The sequence below is a fragment of the Micromys minutus genome, assembly GCF_963924665.1.
Source record: "Micromys minutus genome assembly, chromosome: 12".
NCBI classification, from domain to species: Eukaryota; Metazoa; Chordata; class Mammalia; order Rodentia; family Muridae; genus Micromys; species Micromys minutus.
The window spans coordinates 16,357,983-16,378,764 of NC_137981.1; the positions used below are offsets into that span (position 1 = coordinate 16,357,983).

Here is a 20,782-nt window from a genome sequence, read left to right on the forward strand (position 1 = left end):
GCTTGCCTACCTGCCCACCCTGTGTTCCTACAGTGTAAAAGGAGGATAAGAACCAGACCCACACCGGGAGCCCTTCCAGGAGGTGTCCTGGTTTCTGTCCCCTGGTGACACCACCTCTCTTCTAGTCGCATTGGTGTCAGAGGGCTGATTTCAGAAAGATTACCACAAAACCACCACTTTACCAATGTGTTTAGGACTTCTGCTTGAAAATGAACCAAGAGAGAAGTAACAGGGGGTGGGGATGTAATGGAGTCTGCTTTCACCATCTGAGTTCTGATTATCAGCTTGTTAACCCATAACGGCACCTTATTGCTTGGGGCATTTTAACCGTGATGTTCTTGGGACATTGGAATGACAACGAGGTTTTTGTTATTTGGGTTTTTTGGGGGGAGGTTGTTTTGTTTTGTTTTTGGAGGGAGAAGTAGTTTAAAGGTAGAAGAGGGAATAGAATGGCTTTATAATAAACTATAAACTAGAACCTATGTTGTGTGGTTTTGTTATTATCACGGAACACTCATGATTATAGTAGGTTATTTGAGGATTGTTCATACACATACATAATATTTCAGGCATGGTGTTCCTTTTACTTCACTGAGATCTCTCCTTTTTAAAAAAAATATTTATTTATTTAATATAAGTAAGCTGTCACCATCTTCAGACACACCAGAAAGAGGGCATCAGATCCCATTACAGATGATTGTGATCCACCATGTGGCTGCTGGGATTTGAACTCAGGACCTCTGGAAAAGCAGTCAGTGTTCTTAACCACTGAGCCAACACTTCAGCCCTTAAAACTTGATAGCACTGCAAATCAGCAATAGAGCTCAAGTAGACCAATGCGAGGTCCATTGGGGCTCTATGTCTCCTGCCATGCCCAGATGACACAGTGGGAAAGCAAGAAATCTCAAAGGACAACAACTCCAAGGACATGAACTGGCAGAAGAGAGAAAATAGAAGATGAACAGGATAGGCAACTGTGCCTGTGTGCTAAGGAGGAGCAGCCCGTTTGTCCCTTGTGCACCCTGAGTGATCTGGCTGCTTTTCATTTGACACAAAAAGCTGATGATCATGTTCTTAAGTTTGCTGGGACAGGCAGCTTCTTCAAATGTGTTGTCCACAACAATGTTGTAATAAGTGTAACTAATTTCCACTAGCTCAGTTGTCTGTGTGCATAGCTTTATACTGTGCTTCCTGGAAGTTCACAGTCACCGTAAAAGGGCAAGATGTGACCTTGAATTACAGAGCCACAGATAAGATCTCACATAGGAGCAGGGTCATGATACCCACATCTGTTCAAGTTAACTGCAAATATGAAGACTTACTGTTTCCAACCAAGAAAAATCTATATTTCTGCCTTCTGAGGAATCAAAAGTTTGGATGGTATGGATCTAAATTTCCTGGATGCCACACCCAGCAGAATCTGAAGTGGCTGCTTTCTTCTGTGACATTAGACACGGTGGCACAAGCTTTAACCCCAGCACTAAAGAGGCAGAATCCGAGACCAGCCTGATCTACACAGCAAATTCCAGGCTAACCAGGGCTACACTCTGAGACCTGTCTCTCAGAAAACAGACAAAGCAAAGCAAGAACAGAACTCAGCCCCCGAGGAGATGGGAGATGGTTTATTCTGTAACCAGCACCGGGGAGGCAGAGACAAGTTGTGTCCTGGAGTGCACTGGCTACCCAGCAGACACAAATGGATGAGCTCCGAGTTCACTGAGAGACCGTGGCTCCAAAGAATGACACAGAGAGCAAGTGAGGAAGATGGTCAGTGTTGACCTCTGGTCTCCACACAGCGGGACACTCACACACACACACACACACACACACACACACACACACACACACGTACACAGGACTAATCGCTGCATATAAAGCAATATTCACACCACTCCTGTCCTGCTACATTCTGTATCTGATGCTGCAGGAAGGCTCACTAAAACAGCGTCTGATGCTGGGCTCACCGACGTCTTTAAGGGATGGCACTGTTCTGTCTGGAATTGATTCCTGACTACAGTTCTGTCCTCAGGAGGCATGGCAGGTTCTCTGATTATTCCTCTCTTTTCTTTGTGGATCTTTGTTCCCTTATCTGTTCTTCTTGGTTTCTGTTAAAAGGTCTCACAATTGACTCCTGAGGACAGTCATGCAGGGAGAGGGAAGGGATTGTCTCACTGATAGATCCCAATTCCCTCATCTCTGCCAGCCACTTCTTCCCCACAGATAAACATCAGGGAAGATGTCCTGTAGGAATGTTCTGGAAAGATGCCCATTTCTTCTCAGATTCATTTGTTTTCAGGGACTGGGTAGATGCCTCAATTGATATGAGGCCCTATGTCAAAACACAGAGACATACACACAGAAACACACACACACACACACACACACACACACACACATAAAACTCCCCCTATATTCACTTCCACTCTGTCAGACACAGAGATAACAGACACCTAGATGAGTATGCAAAAATGTTTATTGATTAGGAAAGATCTAAAGCTAAGCTAAATTAAAGGCATTTGGGGACCAGTTTCATGAGGACAGGAGCTGAAATCAGCACAGACAGAGGAGTTGGTTCTTCACCACTATGACAATGACCTTGGCAGTAGCAGATGAGCTGAGGGACAAAGTGCTGGCACTGGAGCTAAAATGTCCTGTCCAGGTGCACCGGAACCACTGGGTACCTGTGACTGTCCTGTGGAGATCTGTTGTTACAGGCAACTGTGTAGAACTTCACTGACCTTGTAGTTTGGTATCTGCACTGGGTATAAAGTCTTGCTGGAGTTGTGAGTCTACAGACAGTTATAGGTACCGAAGATGAACTATTATGACAATTTGTACTTCTCCCATCTCTGCAGGTGGTACTTGGATTGCCACACACATGGACAACATCAGCAAAGGTTGTATAAAGGAAAGTATTTAGGTCCTTACAGGTTCCTGTATAACTGTTAACGACCCTCATTGCAGCATCACATACGGAATGGGTTCTTTTATAGATGTATTGGGTGTCAAATACTGAGAACAAGTTTGTCGTTGGCATGATTAGGACCAAGTCCCAGCAGCAGCAGAAGACAAAGTCTGGACTCAAGCATCTTCACACCCATGTTTCCTGTGAGAACAGAAGAGAAGTGACTACTCCTGCCTTGGCTTAGTTTCCTATCTCTTCCTGAAGGCCATTTGTTGTCACTACAGCCACTTCTCCAGGAAACATTCCCATCACTGCCCCTCCTGTCCCAGGCCTAGACAGGCAGTGTCTTACCCAGTCTGTGTTGTAGCTCCTGTATAACTGAGTGCTGCTTGTCCCGGAAATCAGGGATAATGTGTAAGCTGACCTTGGGCCATAGATACTTGGCAGGCTCTGTGGGTGGAGCTGGTGGCTCAGAGTCTTCAACATGCAGAATCTACAGATTCGTACATTGCCTGCTTGTGCAAACAGCCTTCCGGCTCCGCACTTGCCCCAGCCATGTGCTGCTGACACATGATGGAAGGAGTTCAGGATGTAAGACTCAACATGCACACAGCACCTCCTGCCAGACATGAAATTAAACACGTAGCCCATCAGTGTTCATAGTTATGGGCAAGTCTCTGTCTGAGAATTTTCTGGTTAAGAGACACTGTGTAACTCCTTAAAGGAAAACATTTATTTGGATTCTATGTCTCTCATGATAACCAGGAAAGGGAGAGTGTGACATGGTTTCTGTCCCTGTAGTGAGACCAGCTGCTTGTGGTCCTCTATGAATGCTAATGGTGTAATGCTTGTTTATTGTTAGTGGTTGGTGCTCCCTCCCGCACCAATCCACAGTGAGTTTTCTGACAAGTGTCAGAAGAAAGGTGTCACAAAGCTTGCTGGCCAAAGAACCAACTAATATACTCCCTCACCAGCCCATCTGAAATCCAACAGAGGGAGTACTCAGGGAAGGTTTGGAAAAGTCACCTGTCAACCGGAACAGACAACTGTAGAAACATTATATATGCATGCATACATATGCAAGAATAGTTATAGATGTGAGATGTGGTGGGCGTATGGGTGCTTTGCCCTCATCTCTGCACCACGCCCATAGTGCCCATAGAGGCCAGAAGAGGGCGACAGATCCTTCTGAAATGCAGTTCCAGCTGCTAGATATCATGTGGGGGACTCAAACCTGGATTCTCTGGAAGAGCAACCCAGGCTTTCAGAAGCTCAGACATCTTTTCGGACTGGGTGGAAACTTTCTAACGGATTCCCCTACCTGTCACACACAGACCTGTCACCTGATCAGCTGACCTGACCGTGAACCTTCGGGAACTGTGTGGTCTCAGTGTTCTTCCAGATAGGACACCCTGCCTTTCTGATCTGTTTCATTTCTAATGTTTGTAAACCTTATTTACACATCAGAACAAACCCCTTAGAGCCCAGGTCGTCTAGACTTGGCACTCAGCATAGAGATTGTGATAGAAAATGATCCAACATAAATGAAACAAAGAAAGACTTTGAAGCCCGCCGCTGTACTGCAGTGGGAAGGAGCTTGCCCTCTGCTCCCCACCAACTTCTGCTTTCTTCAGAATAAGAATTAGGAAGACTATGGGTCTAGCTCCCAGCTGACATTTGTTGGTGAACAAAGTCTGCCTTCAAGGCTCAGCAGGGACATGCCATCTGGAGCACCCTCATCTAAGGCCTCCATCCTTGAGAGGAGGCTCTCTCAAGTCTCCCTCCAGGAATAGTAGCTGCAAGAAGAGGGCACCTCAATTGCTCTTTGGCATCAGGGCTCTGGACTCCATCTATGGACAGGAAGTCAGCTCTTTCCAGCCGCTGAGACCTGCACCAGTGTTTCATTGAGGCCCATGTGATGATCTGTTTAAGTCGTTTGATCCCAGTTAAGGTAGTTAATTCTCAACAGACAGGTAAGGAAATACCACTTTGTAGTGTTTGATTTCTCTCCATTCTGTCTTAGAGGAGGCCCGGACAAGAACCCAGTTTGAGACAGGTGAAGGCAGGCTACCCACATCACTACAGTTTACTTCCAGAGATTTGATTTCAGCGCCATTTTGTCTTCTGGGGCAATACACTGTGCCAAGGGTGCAGAGCTAGACAAGTGTTAGGTATGTAGGCTTTCCCAGGCTTCGAGGCCATTGAAGACGTTTTGTTTTTCTCTCCTATTTACTTTGGTTCCTACCTCCCATTAGCCATAATAAGCTTTCACAGGCCCATTAAGGAAAAGAAAAAAAAAAAAAAAAAAAAAAGGAATGTGATTTCTTCCTCTAGCTTGGGTTGAGACTTGACCCTTGGATCTGCTCCAAAGATCAGATGGCCTCCTTGTCCTCCGGAACTGAAGGAAAAGCTCAATCTTCACACACACACCCCTCCCCAGACCCTCTTCTCTTGGCTGCCTATGTCCGTGGAGAGCTGACTCACAGTCTTCCATTTCAAGGCCCAATCATGGCTGCCTGTGGCTCTGAGGATCTGCTGATAAAGATCACCTGAAGGGTGACTGACTGGTCAGCTGCTTTCTCTGGATCTGCCCTGTTTTTAAGTCATAACGGGCTGTTCGTTAGGAAAGTTGAGTTGCCTGAAGATGAGCTAAGGGATGCTGTTAGGGAAAGAATAAAGAGAGTGGGGGACATATGGCCCATAGAGGTGCAGCGAGGCCTGGGGGCCAGGGAGATGCTGGGGGGGGGGCAATGTTGGGAATCCCTTCCCCCAGAGGGACCAGCCACATGACAGTATAGTACAGAACAGAGTTTATTCAGGTCATGGGAGAACTAAGAGTGTAGTAGACACACACACACAAACACACACACACACACACACACACACAGAGAGAGAGAGAGAGAGAGAGACAGAGAGACAGAGAGACAGAGAGACAGAGAGGACTAGAGGAGTAGAGGCCGGCCATGAGCACATGGGGGGGAGGGAAGGGGAAGTGGAGGGGTAGGGCAGAGAGCAAGAGCAAGAGAGAGAGGAGGGGTCAAGCAGCCCCTTTTATAGTGTCAGGTCACTAGGGCAGAGCATACCTGGCTACTGCTGGGTAATTGAGGGGTGGGGTTTACAGCATCCCAGCAGATGGGAAGAAGAATTGTCTCCTTAGTCATAATTCAAGGCACCCACTTAGACATTTCCACTTGGAAACCTGCCTGCTTTCCAGAGTTCTAACTTAAAACAACGTTTCCTTTGGATACTGATGAGAGTCCTAAGCATCCCCTCTTTATCCCACACCTGAGGTCTCTCTGTCTGGACACTGATCCCCACAGCTGCTGCCTCATATTAGAAGACAGGACCTCCCTGTCTCCTTCATTTCCCTCTTAGTGGCTGCTGAAATGGCCAACTTGCCTGCCTCTCCTTGGTTTTTCTCCTAAATTCTAGTAAGATGAGCTTTATTCTGAGTACATTTAAAAACTCCTTTACTAAAAAAGACCAACAACCTGCAGAAAGTACCCCAACTGTACAGTAACAAGTGTCTTTCTCAATCTGTTCTTCAAGATGCAGAGAACTTGGGTATTTGCACCATGGGACAGCCTGAGACCATTCTGGTACTTGCTGATGGCAGGTGGAACACTGGTTAAGCAGAAGCAAGCAGTCTTAGCTCTCACATCACTGAATTAGGAAGGATTTACGAAGGAGATAATGGCAAATGTTTAAAAAGCTAAAACCTGTAAGAAACAATTTCTTTCTCAGTTTTTCTTTCTGTCAGTATCTCAGGACAGAGTCTGAGTCTGGCCTCCAGCCTTTACCTGTCATCACTAAAGTGAGGGTGTGTTGACTTTGAGTGAGCCCATCAGTTGGTTTCTACATCACACACACACACACACACACACACACACACACACAAACACACACACACGTTAACTTATAGGGCACAATAGTCTGGGTATTTGGACAAATGTCTGTCTTACACTGGAGAGTCAGAGAATTCCAATGACTCTCAGTTCATAGATCTGGATGTATCTGTTAGCTTTTCTTCGAGGGTCCATCCAGTAGTTACCTGGTAATAGCCAAGTAAGCCCGGTTTACTATAAAAAGGGCATTTTTTGACTCTCTTTTTCCTGATGCTTTTCTCCCTTTCTCCTCTTTTGCCTCCCCTTCTCTCCACGTGTTCCTGACTGCTCTCTCCTTCTCTATCTGTCTGTCTATCTCTCTGTGTTTGTGTTTGTCTCTTTATCTGCCTCTGTCTCTCTTGATGTCTCTGTGTTTCTGTCTCTCAGTGTCTTTCTCTGTCTCTACTTCCTTCTCAAGTTCCCTTCCCGTTCCCTAAATAAACTCTATTCTACACATACTGTTGTATAACTGGGAACCCAAGAAGAAGGGATGTCTCAACATGGACCCTCAGAGTCCCCCCGCACTGCACCATACCTGTCTCTAAACAAACACATCCTGTTCTCTTTTTAATAAAACACAACAGTCTCGGCAGCCCCAATTTGAGCTGGAAGCCAAGAGTATTCCCAGAGAGCAGATTGCTGTTAGTCTACATTATTAACTGGAAGAAGTTGATTCTTAGAGTGTCAAAGGAATGGATTTTTTGCAACAGGATAGAAGAACTTGCCAGTGAAGAAAAGAAAAAGCAGTCAGTTTCTTAACTGGCTTTTTATCTGGGTTCCAAGCCAAAGGTGTTTGCCTGCTTCAAATAACAAGATCAAGAAGTCATTCCTGGAAACGCCCAGAGGCTGCTCTGGCTCCACTCCTGCTGTGGTCCTGCATGCCTGTGTTCTACTCTCATGGGGGGGGGGGGATTTCTGCCCTTCTTTCTTCTGCTTCTGAGTCTCAGCCTCCCATACAAATCCTTTAGTATCCAGCCTGGCACACAGCAAGAGAGCCAGGTCACTCCACCTCCCGGGAGTTGCTTTATTGGCCGGCAGGGGGCGCTCGGTCGCCCGGTTCCAGCCCGGAGGGAGTACAGACCTGAACACAAACAAGGTGGAACTTCCAAAGAACAGATTTCTGAGCTTATGATTACCATCGTGAACCCAGACTTTTAAGTACTGAATTTTCTCCCTTCAGATTTACACTGCGGCACTGCACAAAGGCAGACGAGGAATGGGTTGCGAGTGTTGGCTGGTGACAAGCTTTACAGTTTGGCTGCACCGGAAAACAGCTTTTCTGGAATCAAGTCTAACCAAGAATCTCCCCTGAAGAAAGTTCTTGTAGCCACAGCAGGGCAGCTGGTAAGTGGACAGACTGCTTCTACTCCTTCATTCCCGGATGCGTTTATTCTTCCTGTTGGGTACTGCACTACTAAACAGGCTACATAGGAAGGCTTGATCCCCTCTTTCCGGGCACCGCCCTTACACTGCCTCTTCAGCTTCAGTTATAATTTTGAAACCTCCTGACACCTTTCTCTGCTGAAGTGGCTTGCTTAGTTTTCTGTTCTGTAGTAACCTAGGCCATGGTCACTTCATTCAGCATTCTAGTTTCTACCATAGACAGATGAAGTAATTACAGTAGGAGAAATGTCAGATGCCAGCTTGACATCCAGGTACCCTGGGGAAGGCAATTAGGTATGCCAATGGCCCTCGGGTTTGTGCTGATGGCAGCCAATACCCCCACCCCGCTGCCTCTGATAGCAGTAGGCAATTTAGAGTCAGCCATGAAAGTGCTAATGAGAAAAATCTTAATGGCAAGAATGCCCAGGGAGAAACTCTGAGTTCTTAGCCAATCGGGTGGGCTGATGCCGAGGAATCATTAGGCCAGGTAACAGTGACAGGAAAGGATTCTCAGCAGTGAAAGGCAATCCTGAGATGGAGTCACTGGGGTTCTGCCTTACAGAGCTCACCCACCTCCGCCATGCTAAACAGTGGGCCATCTACAGAATCCTCAGTTGCTCACACTACATGGCTTTTTACCAAAGTTAGGAAACTCCTTTGAAATGTGCTTGGTGGAGTGGGTTAGTTTGTCTAGTTTTCCTAGTGATGCACCTGTGACCTTCAAATCCTTCTTAGGCCGGCACAGATATCTGGTGACCTGCATTGTGTATCGATCTTATGTTTGCCCTTTATCTCCCCAGGTTTGCTAAGACATTTGTCTTCATGACATCTAGAGATACAATGCCACGTGGAAGTCCTGATCTTACAGTGCTGGAGATAAGATGATTCTTTCTGTAGGTATCCTTCCTTGTCCTTGGCTACCTGATGGTTGCAGGACTAGGGACATTCTCTTCTTAGTATAAATAAGTAAATAAGTAAATAAATAAATAAATAATTCAACTCAGAAACAATTTAAGAAGTGTTCATTTTCCCTCTCAAGTACCCACTGGGTTCTCTCTCACTTCAAGGTAGCCCAAACTGGCCAGGAAGTCAGTGTGTAAGCAAGAATAGTGGAGACTGACCTCGAACTTTGGATTCCTCTGCCTCAACCTCCTGAACCCTGGGATACAGGTGTGGACCACCATGGTCAGTCTTGTGTGAGGCTGGAGACTGGGCATATCTAGAAAGGACCAGTGGAGCTACAGCCTTCTCCCTATGTTCCCCATAGTGACAGCCAGACTGACATCACCATCACTGCTTCTGGTTGATAGACAGCATCCTCATTCAAGTATTACTTTATAGATTTATTACAGAGTGCTTAGCATGTAATCCTTCAATATTATCTGAAGAACGGTATGGGTGGGGGCAGACTTTCCAAAAACATAGGCACACCACAGCACAGTGTTTTATGTATTAAAGGTAACCCGAATGCTAATTAAAAACATTAGTGATCTAAGGATGATTATTTTCATTGTCCTAGCACAAGAATGAAAAGCGTCTAAGTTCCCTGTGTCTCTGCCCTATATAACAGGCTTCCAGAACTTATTAGGCTCCCAGATCTTAGTGTGAATAAATGAAATACCATTCAGGCCATAAAACTCAGCACCACATCCCCAAACAAAAACAAAGCTCTAATCCATCAAAAGCCATAGTTATGGGAAAGTCTCTAAATGCACTAGCCTTGCATTTTGGCTTCTGGAGTTTCACTTCTCTAACTGTTCTTGTTAACTGAAGACTGCCAGGTCAGAATTGATTTTTACTTTTAAATTTTAACTTTAATTAGCTGTTTGTTTATTCATTTTACATCCTGATATGAGTCCCCCTTCTCCTCACAGTGGATCCTCACATGAATCCTCACCCCATTCCACCCTCCCCTTTCCTTTGAGAAGGGAGTGTCCCCCTCTCGGTATTATTTACCCCCTCTTCCACTCCTCCCCCTGTCCCTGGCACATTAAGTTGCTACAGGACTAGGTGCATCCTCTCCCACTGAGACCAGACAAGGGGGACCATTTACGGAAACAGGACCCACCAGCAGGCATGCAGCAGAGTTAAGGAGAGCCCCTGTCCTGTTCTTGGGGGACCCACATGAAGACCAAGCTCTAATCGGCTACACATGTGCAGGAGGCCTAGGTCCAGCCCACACTCAGTCTCTGGCAATTCCGTCTCTGGGAGCCCCCAAGGGTCTACGTTCCCCCTTCTCTGCTCTATCTATGCACATCTGTGGATCTGTACATACTGCAGGCAGATGCACTTTGGGTTGAAGGTTTTGTGGGTGGGTTGATGTCCTTATCCCTCCATTGGAGTCCTGCCTGGATACAGGAAATGGCCACTTCAGGACCCAAATTCCACACTGGTGCAGACTTGCCCCCATAGATCCTCTGGGGCCTCTCTCCAACTTCAGGTCTCAGGCCTGTCCTAGAGATTGCTCCCTCCTTGGCCTGCTGACTTCCCTTCTCTCTGCCCTACTTCCCTTCATCTGCCCGTCCCCTTCAAGTCCCCTCTTCCCCACCCACTTCCCTCCAAGCATCCACTTCCAATATCTAGTTTATTTTTCCTTCTAGGATAGATGCGAGCATCCTCCCCTGGGCCTTCCTAGTTATTTAGAGTCTATGGGTTGGTGGATTAAAGCTTGGTATCCTGTACCTTATAGCTAATATCTACTGATAACTCACTCATGATGATATTGCTTTGCCTGTTTTTTTTTTCTTTCCTTTTTTTTTTAATCTTAAAAGCATAACCCGAGAATGGCTGAGGACTCAACTGGCATCCCAAACACTGAGTGCAGTCACTGGCAGGTTAATTTAGTATTACAATTGGCTTAATCCAGTATCCTAGTCTTCTCTGTTCTACCTGGTCTACTCCACAACAACTGAATAAAACAAGCCTGTTACTAGGTGTCTATAATGTATTAAAACTCCTTGGACTATGTGGGTGTATACCCTTATCAGTGGAAAAATGGATTAGGCATGTTTATTCCTTTATTATCCCTTTTCTATTTGGAAACTCCATCATCACATCTTCTGCTGTACGTGCACTGATGGTGGTAATGGAGTAAACCTTTGAAAGTGTAAGAGAGCTCGAAATATATGTTTTCTTTTAAGGAGTTGCCTAGATCAAGGTGACCCTTCACAACAAGAAAACCCTCAGACAGAGACTTGCCCATAACTATGAACATTGATGGACTAGGTCTTTCTTTTCATTTTTGGCAACAGGTGTTGTGTGCATGCTGAGTTTTACAGCCTGAACTAATTCCTTATGGGGTCAGTTGTGCTGAGATCAGGAGGCCTACTAAGGTCTAGGGCCCTGTTACACTATCAGTTACCCAACTAGTGAGGTGACTTTATGAGGAGTGTCCTGAGTTCTGAGAGAATATGTCCAGAAACACAAGGTCAGGCATCCTTTTAGTGCTCAGTGACACAGCTGCAGGCATCACAGGGACATAGGAATGGGTAATGACAGTCAGAGCCAGAACTCTCATGTCCCTTCATGAAGGAACAATTTTATTTACCCTCTGCTGTCCATATGCTGTCTAGCTAATTAATCGACACTAGTGAACGCAGAGCTTGAACACACAGTATCTTTGTGAATGTGACCTTGTTGTGCCCTGAGGACAAACTCCCAGGATTGAGATCTTGTACCTACAGTTTTCCCTCAGTCAGGGTTTGAGAAATGAAGTGCAGACCATCTGGACCTCAACAATTCAACCTCTGGAAGAAATAAATAAAAAGTTCAGGGCCTAGATACATGGAATTGCTTTTATCACACTGACCTACAGAGTCAATGTAATTACAATTAAAATTCCATCCATAGTATCTGACTTGGAGGTTGAGGCCACAGTATCATACCATCCATTCTACATGTAACTACTACATGAGGTGTGATAGGGAACCCTCAATGAGTACCCCCAAGAACATATTTATTGGTGTAAATCATGGCTCCAGGGATGAAGACATGTTGTAACAGACCACAGGCAGCAAGGTGGTTCCAGTCATGCTTAGCACGTAAGGAGGGGGAGGTGAGGTAGAGCTCCACATGGTCCACCTGAAGTTATATGCATGAGTCACTGCAGAATCCTTAGTGCAAGAGGAGCTGCAGTGCCCTCTAAGACAAAACCAACCCAGAGCAGGGTCAGCATGGCAGGTGTCCCCAAAGTTCCTGTGTAACTGCAGAAACCTGATGGAAAGGTTCCAGATCTGCCTTTGGTCAATAGGCTTCCAAAGAGATACACAGGAGGTGCTCTTTCATGAAGGAAAAGATCTTAGAACCCTTAGACCAAATGTACTTTGAGCTTTTGTAAAAGAGTCAGAGTTAAATTAACCTGCATTGTGCTACAAATCAACTTCCAATGGTTGATAAATACCTGTAACAAATAATGGTTTGAAAGAAACGGATTTATTTGATTCCAGCATGAAAGATCTCATCCAGTCAGTTGGTGTTCTTGTCTGGGGATCTGTGGTAGAGAAAAGCCCATGATGGGAGGCATGTGCTAAAGCAAAGCTACCCAAGGTCATGGCAGAAGGAAGGAGTGCAGGAAAGGGAACTGAGTCCCAAAATGTCCTTCAAGGACATGCCCACAGCATCCTAGCTCCTTCCTGCTGAGTCTTACTTCCCAAAGTTGACCTTCCACTAACATCAGCACAGGCTGCTGACAACCTGGCTCATTAGCTGCTCTGCAAGGGCAAGTCCAGGACCCTAGAACTTTGAGCCTGAGGCAGAAGGACAGAAATTTTGAATTTAGTTTGGGTTTCTAAGCAAATTCAAACCAAACCCAGGCTGAACTGCCTCAACCTTTCTTAGCATCCTCTAAATATCAGTCTCTACAAAATGGTCACTGTGACAATTTTATAAATGCTGTGCACTGTCATTTGCATAGACAGCTGAAGCCTTGCCAGAGCTGGTCACATACTTTGCTGACCCTGGGCATCTGTCAATCAATAGGTCAAGAATAGTCATTGCAAGGGGATCCCAGGTTGAAGAAATTCCACGTTTTGGACATGATCTCCAAATAACAGAATCTGCACAAAACCACATCTATCAATTGGGACAGCAAAATACTCACTGTGATTCACAGGAAACTGAGACCGTATTTCATGAGACAATACCTGATGATATTCATCAAGTTTTGAACAAACTAAGTACTTATTGCTAGGATCTAAATCTGACTGTACTTCATAACTGCAGAGTGCACAGGTCTGGACGTGTCACTGGATTGGAATGCAGGGGAGGTTTTGAGAACAAAGAACTCAGAGAGGCATTTAATCTACTGAAGCCAATGGTACCTATGAGACACAGGGATGTAGCTCAGTGGCAGATAGTTTCTCTAGAATTCACGAGGCCCCAGATTCAAACCCCAGAACATAGAACAACAGAAATCAAAATTCTATTACCTTTATTGTATCTTTCCAAACATTGGCTTAGAATTACTCTGGCATGTTAGATAAAGTGGTATTCTCTTGAGGTCCATGGGGTAAAACTATACCATTGATTCTAGTTCTGGAGACTTATGTGAGTAGCTGGAAATGTAGAAAAAAATCTTATAAAGAAAACAATGAGAAAAATATTGTGCATTATGCCTTGGGTAAAGCTTTTTTTGTAATTGCTTGTAAATGCAATTTTAAAGTTCTTTTACTCTAACTTTCACATGTGTCTGCACTCACCTGTGCATTACATGTGCAGGTACTAACAAAACACAAACAGGTGTCCTGAAGCTGGAGTTATCTGCAATTGTGACTTCTATGTGACAAACTGGGGTCCTCAGGAAGGGAAGGATCTGGAAGAGTGGGAGTTCTCTTACCACTGACACTCACAGATCCCTAATATGTAGGTTTACACATATGTCTCTGTGTGTCTGTGCACGTGTATACAAGCCAACAGATGCTCTTAGAAGATATCAGATGCCCTGCAATGGAGTTACAGGCAGTGGTAAGTCACCCTGCAGAGATGCTTAAAGAAAACTTGAGTCTTTTGGAAGACCATCAAGTGGTCTTGACCACTAAGCCATCTCTGCATACCCCAACATCATGGAATTCTAAACATGAGGGACTGAAAAGTGAATATCTCTTATGACTCTGGCTTTCCAAGGCTTTGTTTCTAAGTGTGTAACCAGGCTAAGAGAAAACATGGTCTGCCCATTAGTGAAAACAATGTCTCCAGGCAGTCCACAGGCAATGGAAATATTTCTGTGTAGAGTTTCAGTTCTGCAAACTGCTCTGCCCTTGAGGGCTTTGAATTTCATCCTGTACAATGCAGCCAGCAGCACCATGGCTTTGGCAAGTGAGGAAACCGAAGGCTGGTTGCACAAGCAAGCTATGTACCAATCTGTGGTTTCTGCATGTTGAAGACTCTGAGCCACCAGCTCCACCCACAGAGCCTGCCCTATATCTATGGCCCAAGGGCAGCTCACTCATTATCCCTGATTTCCAGGACAAGCAGCACTCAGTTCCACAGGAGCTACAACGCAGACTGGGTAAGACACTGCCTGTCTAGGCCTGGGACAGGAGGGGCAGTGATGGGAATGTGTCCAGGAGAAGTGGCTGTAGTGACAGCAAAGGGCCTTCAGGGAAGATAGGGAAACTGAGCCAAGGCAGGAGTAGTCACTTCTCTTCTGTTCTCACAGGAAACATGGGTCTGAAGCTGCTTGAGTCCAGACTTTGTCTCCTGCTGCTGCTGGGACTTGTCCTAAAGCCTTCCTCATGCCAGCGACCAACCCGTTCTCAGTGGTTTGCCATCCAACACATCTATAACATGGCCTATCCCCGATGTGATGATGCAATGAAGGTCGTTAACAGTTATACAGGAACCTGTAAGGACCTAAATACTTTCCTTCATACAACCTTTGCTAATGTTGTTCGTGTGTGTGGCAATCCAAGTACAACCTGCAGAGATGGGAGAAGTACAAATTGTCATAATAGTTCATCTTTGGTACCTATAACTGTCTGTAGACTCACAACTCGAGCAAGACCTTATACGCAGTGCAGATACCAAACTACAAGTTCAGTGAAGTACTACACAGTTGCCTGTAACAACAGATCTCCACAGGACAGTCCCAGGTACCCAGTGGTTCCGGTGCACCTGGACAGGACATTTTAGCTCCAGTGCCAGCACTTTGTCCCTCAGCTCATCTGCTACTGCCCAGGTCATTGTCATAGTGGTGAAGAATCAACTCCTCTGCCAGCGCTGATTTCAGCCTCTGTCCTCATGAAACTAGTTCCCGACTCCCTTTAATTTAGCTTTAAATCTTTTCTAATAAATAAACACCTTAGCATACTAATCTAGGTCTCTGGTTTCTCTGTGTCTGACAGGGTGGTAAGAGATTAAAGGGGAAAAACATGCACTTGCACAGAAGTGTATGTGTGTATGTGTGTGTGTGTGTGTGTGTGTGTGTGTGTATGTGTGTGTGTGTCTGTGTGTCTGTGTGTGTGTGTGTGTGTCTGTGTGTGTGTTTTCAGGCAGAGTCTCAGATCAATTTAGGCATCTATCCAGTCCCTGGAAACAAATGAATCTGAGAAGAAATGGACATCTTTCCAGATCATTCCTACAGGACATCTTCCCTGATATTCATCTGTGGGGAAGAAGTGGCTGGCAGAGACTAGAGAATTGGGATCTCTCAATGAGGCAATCCCTTCCCTCTCACTGCATGGCTGTCCTCAGGAGTCATTGTGACACCTTTCAAAAGAAATCAGGAAGGACTGAGTCCAAAATAAGGCAACTGGAATCCACACAGAAAAGAGAGAAATAATGAGAGGGCCTGCCCTTACTCCTGAGGACAGAACTGTAGTCAGGAATCAGTTTCAGATGGGAAGGTGCCATCACTTAAAGACGTCGGTGAGCCCAGCATCAGCAGATGGGGCAGGGAGCCTTCATGCAGTGTCAGATGCAGAATGGAGCAGAGGGGCATGTGACTCCTCAGGTCTGTACCTCTGTCTTTCAGTCTGTATCCCCAGCTTCCATTTGCTTTTCTTTTTTGGGCCCCACTTGAGATTTTTGGCCTCTTTTCCCCCTTTGACCTTGGTACTTCTTACTCTCAGTGGACCACACTCAGGGCTGCAGGGAAGCCACTTCTCTGCAGCAGCATATATAGATTCTCTTCTTTTGATTGGAGCATGGAATCTGCACTTAACATGTGAGTGCTAAGTTTGGGAAACTTCATGGGTTAACAAAATCCACCGACTTCAGGTAAAATTGTGTACAGCCGGAGTCAGGGTCTCACTATGTCAGGGTCTCTAGCAGTCGAGGAACCTAGTATGTAGACCAGGCTGGGATTGAGTCACAAAACTATTTGTAATTTTGACTTCAACTTTAATAGGCTAAGGCTGTTTTTAAAACCTAATGAAAAACAAGTTTTGTCTCTTCAGGAATCTGCCAACTCTGGTATAGATCTTAAAATTGTTTTAACTCCCTGACTGATCAGATTTAGATTTACCATCAATCATAGTAAACTAACACAAGAGGACTCAGCTCTCAAGATGTGCTAAATTATCTAATTACCTGCAAAACTTAAGCAGCAGGAAATTTAGAAGTCATGCTTTCTGCCTAGTGTGGAGGGACAGAAAGAATCCTAACACAAAGGGGAGTATTGTGTATTTTTGTTTTTTTTAATTTTACTTATTTATTAGAAGTACACTGTAGCTGTATTCAGACAAAATAGAAGAAGAAATCAGATCTCATAATATATAGTTGTGAGCCACCATGTGTTTTCTGGGATTTGAACTCAGGACTTCTGAAAGAGCAGTCATTGCTCTTAAACTCTAAGGCATCTCTCCAGCCATAGTCTGTGTGTTTTATGCAGACCAGTCTCAGGTCCCCCAGGCCATCCTCTGACAGAAGCAGCAAGGTAAGTGACAGGACTCCAAGAGGTTCAGACCCTGGTTTAGGGAGGTTCAGAAGGAATGATTTCCAGGCCTGCACAGAGGAAGGTGCTACATCAGAGGCTGATGCTAACTAAGGTCCCCACTCTGCTGAGCAGGAAGTGACTACTGGGAGGCACAACTGGATGTGTGAGTTCCAGTCAGGAACTCCCTCTCCAAGCCTAATAAAACCTGGATCCATGCAATACAGGAGAGCAGGTATGACTGTGTTGAGTGACAACAGGCATAAAGGCACTGAGGCTGTAATCTATTTGGCAGTGTTTGTCTGCCATATAGAGAGTCCTAGGTCCAGTCCCTAGTACTAGACAGAGCATCCCATAATCCCAGTGTCTTCAGGTAGAGACAAGAGGATGGTGAGTGTGAGGCCAGCCTGAGCTACACTGTGAATTTGAGGCTAGCTCTGAATACCTGAGTCCTTGTCTCCAAACACAAAAGCAAAAACCAAATCAAACAAACACCACCAGCAACACTGTGGGGCATGGCATTTCCCCGTCCTGCATTCTGTGATCACGTTCTCTCTAACATTTATAACCTTTCCAGTCACATGCTCCAGACACAATATCCACAGCCTTTTCTGCCTGGGAGCAGGGTGACTCAGAGCCAAACAAGGAAGGCAATGTGCCATCAGAACACTGAGACTGGGCTCACCATTCCTTGGAAACAGTCATCTAAGACTTCCATTGGATTTTAGCCAGCACCACAGACACCCCATGCTCTAGAGAAGTGCACTGTTTACAATGGCACGCTCCTGGGACAGGGACCTTTTTAGAACTCTCACCCTCAAAGCCTTCTTTCCTGGTGATCATTTTCTGCCTTTTGTTGTCTACCCACATGCACTAACATAAGTCCTCAAACTTAACAAGAGAAGCTAAGGGCTCCATCTCAGAGAGCACATGACCCTTGTCACACTGAGCCTGGAGAACTTTATGTAAGATATTGTCCAGATCCAACCACTTCTTGCAACATTGCCTTCTTTCCACCTAATACAACTCTGTCCTGCAAATGTGTCCTATATTCACCCTCGATTCATCTACTGATGAACGGGCACATGCTGGACAGTAGATGGTAGATGGTGGAGAAACTGCCACACTGAATTCTATGTGACCACACCAGCCAACACTCCTGCCTGTAGGAAACAAGGGTTAGGTTTTCCCTGGATCCTTGCCAGCATTTGTGGTCAGTGTTTTCTTGATGCAGCCATGCTGACTGGGTGGGGATAAACTGTAAGCTGTTGAGTGTGAGGAGTTATTTTGTTTATTGTTTTGCTTTGCTTTGTTTTGTTTTTGGAACAGGGTCTCTATGTCGTTCTGGTTGTCCTGGAACTCACTCTGTAGTCAGGCTGGGATCCAACTCAGAGATCCTCAAGGTTGTTGTAATTACATTTTCTAAATGTAATTTTTCCCAGTCGGCAGCCCTGTCAGAAGGAAAGAACCTGCAAATACTACTACTGTCAGGGTTTGAGGATAGTCACAAAGGGAGAGGGGGACTTGTGCTCACCGCTTGTGGGAACGCCCACTTGTGGAAGCACTGTGGGCAACAGAAAGAAGTGAAGACAGGCAAACTCTATTCCCCAGCTAGTGTGTGCCCGGGTCTGTGCCCTGAGGACACACTACAGAGATACTTGCTCAGCTCAGCCATAATGACTGCTGACCTAGGCAGAGAGTCAGGAAGGGTTCACCCTGATGTGTAAGAGCACCAGATGGATAAAGACTGTGGATCAAACATGCACAGCAGAACTTTATCAACCATAAGGAAAATGAAGTGTTGACATTTGCAGGAAAGTGAGGAAGTTTGGAAATCACTTTGTCAACTGAGATAAGCCAGATTCAGACAATTCTGACTTTTTTCTCATATGCAGATTTTTATATTTTTAATTTTTATTTTCCATATGTTAATGTATTTCCTACTTGATATATTCACAGTTTATGTGACTGGAATCAGCAGAGGGTACAAGAGAGATTTGAATCCCTGGAACTAGAATTATAGATGGTTGTTAACAACAGCAGTGCTAGAAATCAAACCTGGGTCCTCATGAAAGAACAGTCAGTTTTCTTAACTGTTCATCTCTCTAGACATATGGATTTATAAAATTGTGTGTGTGTGTGTGTGTGTGTGTGTGTGTGTGTGTGTGTGCCTGTGCAAGTTCTTGTGTCTGTCATATGTAGGAGACATTGGGTGTTTCTACAGATTTCTCTGAGGCAAGGTCTCTTGAACTGGACACTCATGATATCTTGACTGGGCCAGAAGCCAGCAAACCCAAGGGGCCTCTGTCCCCCGATACTTGGATCTGAGTTTCCAGGCCTGGGGGAAATATCTGAGTCTTTCCATGTGTGCTTGGATCTGAACTCTGATCCTCATGATTATGAAATAAGTGCTTTTAGATGCTGACCAATACCTCCTGCCCACTGGTCTTTAACTATTTCCATCTGCAAGTTTTTCTTCCTCGTTTCTGTACACGGCAGCTGCAGTCACTGGGAGGGTGAGAGCCTCAATCTGAGGCGATGTCATTCAGCATTGTACTTTAGAGATGCTGAAATATGGGTGTTCAGAACTGACAGTTCACTGGTGACTCCGATGACCTGGATTTCTGCTGAAACTCTCACTAGGAATTGTGGGTCACTACAGTGGCCCGGTCTTCTTTACTTTCTCTCAGCACTCAACAAAACATGATTATTTTGCTCAGTGTACACTTTAAGGATGTCATCTCAAAAAGTGTTGTATAAAAACAAACTCTTTGCATGGTTCTTGGGGAAGCGATCAACAAACTCATGTGAAAACTGCTGGAGTAATTTCACTTCTGTGGGGAATGAGACTGTTCCAAACAGACAGACCACATACATCATGTACAATGACTCTCCCCCTTTATCTCACTCTGCCTTCATGCTGCAAACAATACCCTGTTCTATTGAGTCTATCTGCCTACTGAGGACCACAGCCTGGGATAGCCAGATTCCTTTAAGGACGGATCCTAGCCATCAGCTTACAGGAAACCCTTCAGAAGGATTTTTGGCTAACAGTAGTGTGGTGTGTGCCTTTGAACAGTGAGCATTCCCTTACCAAAGGCATTTCCTACAGAGGAAGGCACAGTGGCATTTTCTGGAAGCTAGAAGGACAAAAAGACAATGGCATTTCTATAAAAGAGGAGGTAAAGGAAGATTCACAAAACATAATATCTCTCTTATTTTATGCTTACCTTGAAAACAGATTTAAAACAAAATTTGTGCAGTGTGTGGAGCTGTAAATCTTTAGTCCCAGCTCCAAGGAGGCAGAGGCCAGCCTGGTCTACACAGTGAGTTTCAGGACAACTAAGGTTATATAAGAAAAACCTCTGCAGTGGGTGAATCAAGGATGTTCTTCCCTCGGGTCCCCTCCCTTCTCTCAGTTTCTCAGCTGTGAAATGTGACTCACTATTTGGGCTGCTCTAACTGCCTTTCAGTGATTAATAAGAAAGGATCTTCAGTGGAAACACCATGTGTTTTCCTCTCTTGATGGTAATAATATGTTTTCAATACTCAGGAGAGAGAGGCAGGCAGATCTTTAAATACAAGGCCACTATGGAATAAGTTCCAGGTCAGCCAGGGCTACACAGGGAAACCCCCTGACAAAAAACATGCAAAGAGATTTAAAAGTGCAATTCATTTTCTGTTTTTTCAAATGTCTACATTGAATGTGTACTGTTTCGCTAATTAGAAAATTAATTACAC

At 45.1% G+C, this 20,782-nt stretch overlaps 1 protein-coding gene and 1 pseudogene across 2 annotated transcripts; one reads left to right on the forward strand and one right to left on the reverse strand.

Moving 5' to 3' along the window:
- Nucleotides 1-2,641: 2,641 nt before the first annotated feature.
- Nucleotides 2,642-3,101, reverse strand: LOC308427791 (ribonuclease 2B-like; annotated as a pseudogene). Its single transcript has one exon. The product of its transcript is annotated as a ribonuclease 2B-like (transcript).
- An 11,499-nt stretch (nt 3,102-14,600) lies between these two features.
- LOC308428138 (ribonuclease 2B-like) lies at nt 14,601-15,481 on the forward strand. Its single transcript, XM_080926451.1, has 2 exons — nt 14,601-14,677; nt 14,828-15,481. Exon 2 carries the CDS (start codon nt 14,833-14,835, stop codon nt 15,298-15,300), a length of 468 nt encoding a protein of 155 aa, XP_080782577.1. The 5' UTR covers nt 14,601-14,677; nt 14,828-14,832; the 3' UTR covers nt 15,301-15,481.
- The last annotated feature ends 5,301 nt before the right edge of the window (nt 15,482-20,782 follow it).

Excerpts from the sequence above, each read along its gene's own strand:
- LOC308428138 (XM_080926451.1), top strand. The coding sequence starts at position 14,833 with ATGGGTCTGAAGCTGCTTGAGTCCAGACTTTGTCTCCTGCTGCTGCTG.